We start from the raw sequence: 10,068 nt of genomic DNA, 5'->3' as shown, positions 1-10,068 counted from the left end.
TTTTAATAAAAGCGCGTTGACTTAAGGAGTTTATATATAATTTCCTATTATATAAACTACAATGATTAATTTTGACAAAAGATGCACACACAACACATATTCTTAAACATTGACTTTTAAGGGCTCACTCTCTTGTAATAGTAAAAATTTTGGTTATATGTTACATGCATTTTTATTTATTAATTTATTTAATTGTGGTTTTTATTGTTGAGTAATGGTAGAAGTTTTTTTTGTGTGTGCCTCCAAAAAATATGTGACTCTTAAAATTACAATTGAACTTATAATGAATCACTATTTAATTTTGATCAAATTATAATTTTAAAAATCATCTTATTTTTAAAGCGACATTCAAGAGAGTTTTATAATAACTCTTTATTGACGTATAAAGGAATGACCACATAAGAGTAAACACTATAAATTTACACCACTAGACTTTAAAAGTTTATATTTAACTCCTTTGCTACCACTTCTTTACAAATCACATCTTTTATTAATATTTAACATTTAGATGAACAAAAAATATCCCATATGCACTACACATAATTTTATTTTTATTTAGTTATGCATACTTTCAAGTGCTCACAATTTGACGTGAGTTATGTGATTGTAAAAGTCACCATTAACTGAAATAACAAATGAAAGTACATGTAGTTTATAATAGTAATTTTCACAGTCACGTAGGGAGTGAGCACTTGAAAGAATTTGTAACATTTATATTAAATAAAATGACCTTAACAAATATTAAAAAATAAAACACCCAAAAAAAGTAGTCCTATGGTTCCTTAGGTGTCTTTTTCTCACACACACACAATATATATATATATATATATATATATATAGTATTGTTTTAATAATTTAAAAAATTTAAAGTTTTTTTTAAAAAAGGCTTATGTCTAACACATAAGAATTTTTCCGTCAATTTTAAAGCCAAATGCTAACCGAGGGTATGATTTGCGAGGAAATGATAATTCTTTTTACATGATTTTTGGTGGCCCCTCCGTTTGATTATCTTTTTACATGATTTGTTTTTATTTTATTGAAAAAATATTTCAATATGACGTGAAAATAATTTTTAGTGTTTTATAAGTGTTTTGAGTTTCTAATTGTTTGTTATTTGTTAATGTTTTTTAATAAAAATCAACAGGGAGAGAGAGCTCTGACTTGGACTGGGCTCTGCCCCTAGCCCATGAAGGTTGTTCGGCCCACGAAGAACTTTACCGTATAGGACTCATGTATATAAGCTTTGGCTGCCCTACTCGTTCTTCTTCGTCTTTCCCGCCATTTTTTCTGGTGTGTTCACACTCGTTGAGCGGAGGGTTTCAACAATGGGACGAGAGAGTGCGGCGGAGGAAGCGCTAAAGCTTATCCGAAGCAGACTCTGTGACCCTAGTTTTGTCTTCAGGGCTTTTTCTGATTCTCCGGAGAGCAATTACAGGTGTGATTCTCTCTCTATTTAATTTCATAATCACTCTGTTTGGTTCCCGAGAAAATGTCGTTGAAGAAAGAATTCTAGAATCCTCGCCAAATTGGTTCTTATGAAAGTGCTTTTATTAATTGAGACGATTTCTTCCTGAAAATACTAGAATAACCAAAAGGAAAATGAGAAACAATTATTCGCAATTTTGCTTTGTTTCCCAAGGTTCTTTGAGAACTAAGGCGGTTCTCTGATTTTTGGGCAGCAAATTGAAGTTCATAATATCAAGTTCAGTCACCGAGGCATGCAACAACTCGATCCTGCTTCTTGGCCCCCGTGGTTCTGGGAAAATCGCGGTTTGCATTTTTCTTTGGTTAAGCTCTATTAGCACTTCGCAATTCGTTTATTGGTGTTTGTATTCTTTATGTTTTTTTTTTTTTCTCTTATGTTGTTAGGTGCTGGAGCTTGTTCTCAAAGACTTGTTGCTGGAATATGCCGATATGATTTCAGTCGTAAGGACCGATTTAACATTTTTCTTCGTTTGAATTGGTAATAGTAAATTAGAAAACGTCTTAATTAGATTTTGGGGCATCTGGATTATTTACAAGAAAAATGAAAGCATTTGAGAGGACTTTACCTTTGAGATGAACCATATCTTTTATATCGGTGACTCTTTAAAGTAGATAACATGGTGTTTCGTTGTTGAGGTGATTGAGGAGAATAAATTGTGGATTTAATAAAGATGTTTTAGGATATACTCGAGGTGCAGTTGGGCAACCCATCAAAAATGGAATTGCCTCATTTTGTTTCATGCAATATGTTATTTGTAAGTCCACCCGCATAGGGGCACTTATAAAATGGCATCCACCAACATACTTGCTAGTAGAAACTTATTCTGGGGGCGTGTTATGGAACCATAAAATTGTAACATGTCATTTATTTTGGCAGTGGCTCCAGCTTTTTTCAGTAACCCCTTTCAAGTCGATATTTACTTCCTATCTTGACTCCAACAAACATATCCAATTTCGACTTATTAAAAAAAAAAAGGCATATCCAATATCTCATTGGACAACCAAATGCACCATCAACAACACCCGCCCTCTCCCGCAGGACAACTTCTGTTATTTTTGGTATTTTCTACTTACGAAAAGAAGAAGAAGGCGGACTAGTATTATTTCCATTTTTTTTTTCAGTGTTGTAAAGAGTATTTTGGTCAAAATTGAGTCTTTGCACTGTATTAATTAGGACTGTTTTATTTTTTCTTATAGCAACCTTTAAATTGACATCCTATTTGTAAAACAAAAATCATTTCTAACAACAATCAACAAAATTCCAGAATCTTTGTTTCTCATCTAGCTACCAGATTGCAAACCTTATGGATTCAAGGGTTTAGTCATGCACTAGCCTTCGCCTTCTCCACTATCACTTCAACCCCTCCTTTCCTTGTGGATAACAAGTTGACTCAACATAACTTAAGTTGATATGGATATTTTGTTGCAGATAAGGTTGAATGGCCTTTTGCACCGTGATGACAATTGCGCTTTCAAGGTTTGATACTACATGCTCGGTCATACTCTCGCTTAATAACATAGAGTTTTCTGTCGTATTGCCAAATCATATTATTATTTTATTATGAAGTCATACTTCCAACTAATTAAAATAGCTGATGGTATAAGGTTGAATCACGCTTGTTAATTTTTCTTTTTGTTCTTTTCGTCTTTGAAGTTACTTGATATCGATTGAACTCGAGATTGTACATTCATTTTTGCAAGAATTTTTATTTTATATGGATTTACCATGCAATTCACATTGCATAAATGAAACCGAGTTGCTGGTATAATTAACTTCTGACCTTATATGGTTGATACTCAATACGGCAATAATTTATATATAGCAAAGCTGCGTTACAGATCCATATCTTATAGGTTAATTCTTGCGATGGTGTATTGAAGAAGAATACGATGTACCATGTGAGATAATAAATTCTGAGTATGCCGTGTGACATTATCATAGACAAGGAAGTGTTTTTAATGAAATTGTATGGAGTTTTAGGCATAAGATGATGCTGACATTTGATAAATCTCAAAGAGAAGATTCAAGAAATGAGTAGAGACTAACATTCATGGAATGATTGCATAAAAGCAATGAATGACTGCATATGGATTATTATCAATAACAAGAGAACTCATTGTTTTGACCTGCAAACCATAAGCAAAAGAAAATTAGGAAATGCATGTACATTTAAAAACAGATGCATATGTGTATGCATTGATGTGTTACTTCTTTTTATCATTTTTTCTAGAGTATTGCTCACATGAAGAATTTTATCCAAAGGGTTATGAAGTTTCTCCAACATGGTTGTTGATCTTTTCAGGAAATTGCTAGACAGTTATGTGTAGAGCATCAACTGATATTCTCAAAAATGGTAACTTATATTATCTATTTGAGTTCAGGGATGCACTTACAACTAAATGGTTCTCATTTCTTGATCTTGACGTGGTTCATAGGCATCATTTGATGATAACTCCCAATTCATGATAGCCATGTTAAGGTGAGTATAAAGTTTGCTTGATGTAGCTCTTGTTGAAATGGTTTAAATTTTAATGCAGTTGTGATTTCTGGTGTTTAGGGAGTGTGGATTAGCGCATAAAACAATTATTTTTGTGCTGGATGAGTTTGACCTGTTTGCTCAGGTAAGACTCCTCCATCCTGTGCCAATAGCTTTCACAATGCTGAATTTATGAAGTTTGACATTCATGTTTGTTCCTTCATTATTTCTTTGATTGAATTCAACGATAGCGCATGTAAAATATCCTTTGTATTAAGAAGAAAAGGTGCCATTTGACATATACAACTGTGCTTGCTCAGTTTGAATTCTCTGATTATAACATTTCTACTTTCATTTTTTGTGGTTCTTTGCAGGGAAAGCAACGAGTACTTTATAGTTTGCTAGATGCAATGCAATCAGTAACATCTCAAGCTGTTGTCATTGGTGTGAGTTGCCGACTGGTATGGTGCTTTCAAGTTTCTTTTATCTGTCTTGTATATTATCTTCAGGTTTGTGCACATGATGAATTTTTAAATTAGAAAGAAATGGAAGCCCTTCTTGCCTTGGGCCTCTATTAATTAGTGTAAAAAAAAAATTGAAAATTTTGCCCATTGCCGTTATATGCAGACTGCATAGAAATGTTTGGCTGCAGAAAAAGATATAAATGCAGATCGCATTGTGAAGAATATTGAAAAATGAGGCTATTTTGTGTGCAGGATGCTGATCAGCTTTTGGAAAAAAGAGTAAGATCTCGTTTTTCACATAGAAAGCTTCTGTTTCTTCCTCCCTCTCAGGGAGACATAGAGAGGTAAGTTTGTTTATCGTTGAATCAGAGATGACACCATGGTTTTGCCCAAATATTAAGAATATAAGTTTAACAAATGCTCGTCTTTATTTTCCTGTGTTCTGGTTCTGCAGATTGTTGGAGCACATTTTCTCATTGCCAATAGACTCAACCCTTCCTCATGACTATGCTGTTGAATTTAATGCTAAACTTCAAGTATCCTTCCAATGATAAATCAGCATGGGCATTTTAAAAAATGTTGTTTTACATCAAAAGAGACTAAGGTGTGTTTGAAATCAGCTTCCAAAAGGTTCTAAGAGGTCGTTAGGATGCATAGTATAAGAACCTTCTTCTGAACTAAATTTGAAAACTTTTGTAACTTATCATTTTCTCTTACGCACCAAAAGTGGCCCTGTTGAATGTTTGACAGATAAGTTCACTAAAGTAGTTTTAGGAGATATGGTTTAGAGAAAGCACATCTAAATTAAATTGAAACTGAGAATGTGGAGTCCAGTGAGCAATTCATTTTTGAAAACAAATTCCTTGATTATGTGTCTGCCAAGTGCCAACACTATGTCAAATTTAGATTGAGATTGGAAGTGGTGACAAATTAACCTACAATTTTAATTCAGAAAGATATCTTCTGGCTTGTTATGAATTTGGCAAGCACTCCCCAAAGTCTGATCACTTTAATTACCAAGGAAGCATAAATGTAAAATGGGGTTATCTAAAGTTTTTAATGTAGGCCTTTTCATACAAAAAATGTGTTAATGTTTTCTTGTTCTCTTTTTTGTCATAATTTGTTATGCACTCACAATTATGAATACAAAGGAAAACCCTTTTAAAAAAATATAAGTTTGCTGTGTGCTACAACCTTATAGCCTGAATATTTCAATTTCAAACAAAAAATATTTGTTATACATGGCTTGCTTGTGTCCAGGAAGCATTATATATTTGAAACTTATAACTTACTTTTAGGATAAATTTTTGACATTACATTTTTTATCTTGAATCATGAAAGATCTGTTTTCTTATATCTGGTTAAGAATTCCTTGACATTTTACAGAATATGTTAGCAGATGATAAATTCAAACAAACTATTAATACACATATGAATTCTGATGCCTCTGTGAACGACCTGTTGAGGTTTCTGTAAGTTCTTCCTTCATGCAGAAACACAGAATGTCTGTGCTATTGTATAAGTTCTATTTATGAGCATGTTTCTTCCTCTACTAAACTTAGTGTGATAAACCATGACACTAGATTTCGGGCTGTTTCTTATATGGATTCGGGATCTGGGCTCCTATCACTTGAGTATTTCAAAACTGCTCTCTCAAATATCCAAAGACAGCCAAAGTTGGAATGTATAAAAGGTTTGAAGATTTGATTTCTTTATCTCTGATATGTGTGTATTGCTTATTTGGTACTCATAAATCTTCATTCCCCAACCCCCACCTACAGGCATCTGCCAGTTGCTTCTTCCTGCAGAATAGTAATATACTCCTATAAACATATCACTTTACTCCCTTTCATTCTGGGACTCTTTTCCATTCTTTGGTGCTCAGATACTGTTTTTATCAACTTGAGGTCATTCATCTGGCCTAAAGAAGCTGCTGGAATGCAAAATCATCTTTCTTGTGTTTTCTCAGTTTCTTTTACACACAAGATATTTTACTCAATTCATTTTTTTAATTCCGTTTAGTTGTTTATTTATTCATTTATGTTTCTACTTCTCTGTTTTATGTTCTGCGAGAGAGGGTACGATTAGAGGAAGAAGATGAAGCAGCTCTTCCCATGATGGGATCTCATTTAGATTCTAATTCTCTAGCTAATTTCCATGCTTTAATTTTTGTTTTCAGTGACAAAAAAGAAAAAAAAAAAAAAAAAAAAAACTGTAAGTGTCAAAATACAAGATGTTCCTAGTGCCTATTGACGTGTGATTGAGACTTGGCTTTATTGCTAATATTTTCTTCTCTTACTCCTATTTATCTGTTTGGCAAGCTGTAATAAGTAACTACTCAAATAAATAAAGTTGCTATGGTCAGCAAATTTTCTTTTGAGACAACATGTAGCTATACTTAAATTGATAAACTCATTCATGGAATCAAATTTGAGCTTTGCAAGTTTAGCATCTTAACCCGTGTATCAGTGCAAGAACAACTGAAGAAGTTCAAATAATTCGCTGGCTGGCATGCATGTTTTTATGGCAACATACATTTGAATAAAAAGCCTGTTTATGCAAGCCAAGCAGTGATCTAACGTTCACCCCCTGGTTAAACTAATGATTTTGAATGCACATTCAACTTGTTCAAACAGATTGCTCAGTCTTGGAACTTTATGTTCTGGTATGCATGAAGAGGTTGGAAGTTAAAGAGAAAAATTCATACAACTTTAATGCTGTAATGAAAGGTCTACTTCTGATCTTTCTTTTTTTTTTTTTGGTTATCACTTCATTAATATGATCAGGTTTGTCAACTACTTACATGTTTGTCATACTTGGCAGAGTACAAGAGCATACATGATTCTTTCATGACGTCTGATTATTATGCACAAAATGTGTGCTTACGGGTATGAAAGCTCTCTTCAAATTTGTGTACGGGGATCTTAGGGTGTTCTCTTCCAATACGTTTTTGTAGAAAAATTTTGACTAATTTTTGCTATAACTTTCGCAGGCATTTGAACACCTTCTTCATCGTGAATTAATCTGTTTTACAGACAATAGAGCATATAATCAATCTGTTGAATTTCGTCCAGTGAAGCTTCTAATCTCATTCCATGAACTACATCAGGGGCTAAAATCATATCGTTCCTGTCCTGTAAGTAACTAGTGGAAAATGTGTCTTTTTAAAATTGGGATCCATCAGCAATTTAGGCAACTAATGTGAGATATCATATATATGACCCACTTATTCAAATACAATTTGAGTTATCCGGGCATGTGGGTACCATTATGGTTTCTCACATTAACCGTCTAAATTGCTAGCAATTTAGGTAGCTAATTCCCTTAGACTTCAATCAATCTTTTTGCCTGCATCCCTGCATGAGATATGGGCAAAAGCCAAAAGTATATTGTTTTCTCTTTATAGATGAATCTCTAGGCAGTATGGACTTTATGGAAATTGTTTGGAGCTTGCTGAAACACTTTATGTTTTAGCCATTTCTTATAAAATTTTGCTTTTGGTCATGAATTATAATCTATTATAGTCATTGCATTTAATGATCTCTTTGAAAGTCAGCAATTGAAGCATCATTATGCTCATCTTGGCAGGCCATTCTTCTTAAGTTAATGGATCGCGAAGCTTAGTACATTCAAGGGACAGATTGATGGTTGCTGATTGTGTGATGATCGAAGAATGTGGATTCTACCATTATCAGTAATCCTTTGAGGAAAATTTCACTATATTTTAAGGATTAGTGAAACTCATTTCACAGGTAATCTGCTGACTAAGATTCATCCAGATGGATGTCACCCCACATTGTGATTCAATTAATTATTACTGTATATGAATCAAATTCATGATTCTTTTAACATTTTTTCTCCACAAATTTTCTCTTCCCTTATCTTATCCATTGTCACTATTGCCATTAATGTAGCTTAGTTGCTATCCCCCGCCATCTTCATTGCATTTTTGCTTTTGGCGAAGCAGTCCACCACTCATGACTTAGCCAGATGAAAGGTGCACCTACTGCTACGTCCCAAGTACCCCCTTCCCTCCTTTTTGCTTACGTGCATCTTATATGTACCACATGCATTACGCTATAGCTGGACTCAAACTCGTTGACCAGAAATCTCTGTGGATGACAATATAGCCGGACGTTTGATGATATTTTGAAATCTTGAAAAGTTCTTCTCCAACTCATTTATTAAACTGGCACGCGTCCATAATTTACACGCACATTCTTAAAAATTCCTTACGAGAATTAAATAAAAATGCAAACATCAATTTAATAGATTGGGTTGGAGAAATTTTTCTTTAATTTGAAGGAAAATTTTGTTCATACCACTTCTAACATTTCAATTGTCCAAGATTATAGAGAAGTTAGTGGGTCAAGAGTTCTTGCATTTTTAATGTTTTTGGTCTGCTTTTTCCTGCAATGTGATGAGCAAAACTGTCAATACTTTCTCCCGCAACCTCGATTGCATCTTGTCTTTATGTAGGTATCTTACGCATCAATGGTTCCTTCTTAGTTTATTGTATAATGTATAAAAAAGAATAAACCTAAAGTTATTGGGTTGCAAATGTAATTCTCTTCTCTGTTAACGGTATATCAAAGTAGCCCAGAAAAAAAAAAGGGGGGTATGCTAAAAATAATTAACTTCATAAATTACTTTAGCAACCTCAAAAAAAAAAAATAAATAAATAAAAAATCTAGGGTGTTGATTTAGTGGTCTCAAGAAATTTTGAATGATTAAGTATAAAAAACGATGATCGTTAATTGGAGAACTAGGTAAAAAAAGGGTTTCTTGAAACATCTTCATGCATGGAAGACTCATTCATCTTCCCTAACCATTCATAAATGGATTCCACCTCCCACCCCCAAAATTTTCTCAAATTGAATTCAGATGTGGCTCACCAATTTTATTGTTCTAGGAAACTCTCTTGTGATTTTTCTTGCTCTCCAGCACATGGATCTCACAAATGAGTGGAGGATCTCTCTCTTCATCTTGGATATTTTTCTACTCTTGTTTTAGCTCTTTGGACCCAAAGAAAAGTGCATGGAAGTGTCAATTTTCTTTTTATTATTAAACATAGAAGTGTCAATTACTTTGCGTACAATGTCTAAAAATGAGCTGTTTCCCTTGCTGAATCTATAGTTGGATAGCGTGAAGTGTCCTGCCTTTTCCTATCTTTCTTTTTTACTCTCAAAAAAGAAAGAAAGAAAGGGACTCAAGAAAATAGAAAAGAGAACCATAACTGCTTTCGACCCAAACCTACAACAAAAATATGCCCCCAAAAATGGTGAAAATATTTGATAGACACAGTTTCTTTTCAAATTAGGTTTAGAAGAATTTTTTTAAGGGTTAAATACTTAATTCCCTCATAGGGTTTGGCAACTTTATTTTTTCTCCTTGTGGTTTCATTTTTATCACAGGACCCCCCTGGGGTTTTAATAAAGACCAAGTTAGTCAATCCGTTAGTTGACCGTTATGATTGACACATGGACCAATCAGATGTTGACACGTGGCACTTATTTAATTTTTTTTTTAATTTTAAAAAAAATAATTAAAAAAAAAAAGGAAAAAAATTGGGGGTGGCTCATCTGGCCGGATGGGGGTGGCTCGGCCACCCCCGAGGGCTCCAAGGGGGTGGCCGAAACCAC

General features: G+C 33.8%; 1 protein-coding gene across 4 annotated transcripts; it reads left to right on the top strand.

Moving 5' to 3' along the window:
- The first annotated feature begins 1,286 nt into the window (after positions 1–1,286).
- On the top strand, positions 1,287–8,610 carry LOC132164107 (origin of replication complex subunit 4). 4 transcript variants are annotated; one of them, XR_009438353.1, is made up of 17 exons: positions 1,287–1,435; positions 1,680–1,770; positions 1,870–1,926; positions 2,915–2,962; positions 3,789–3,839; positions 3,922–3,965; positions 4,044–4,107; positions 4,337–4,423; positions 4,679–4,770; positions 4,881–4,962; positions 5,813–5,898; positions 6,010–6,119; positions 7,063–7,155; positions 7,250–7,314; positions 7,419–7,562; positions 8,015–8,178; positions 8,346–8,610. XR_009438353.1 is itself a non-coding variant. In XM_059574535.1 (16 exons), exons 1-16 carry the CDS (start codon positions 1,326–1,328, stop codon positions 8,048–8,050), a joined length of 1,260 nt encoding a protein of 419 aa, XP_059430518.1. In that variant the 5' UTR covers positions 1,287–1,325; the 3' UTR covers positions 8,051–8,275. The 4 variants fall into 4 exon arrangements, 1 of the variants encoding a protein (XP_059430518.1); XR_009438350.1 differs by having other exon boundaries at positions 8,341–8,610; XR_009438354.1 differs by lacking the exon at positions 2,915–2,962 and having other exon boundaries at positions 8,341–8,610.
- Positions 8,611–10,068: the final 1,458 nt, after the last annotated feature.

This window comes from Corylus avellana, chromosome ca1, assembly GCF_901000735.1.
Source record: "Corylus avellana chromosome ca1, CavTom2PMs-1.0".
Lineage (NCBI taxonomy): Eukaryota > Viridiplantae > Streptophyta > Magnoliopsida > Fagales > Betulaceae > Corylus > Corylus avellana.
Note: the sequence above shows the minus strand (reverse complement) of the source record. Positions and strands in the feature narration are given on the sequence as shown.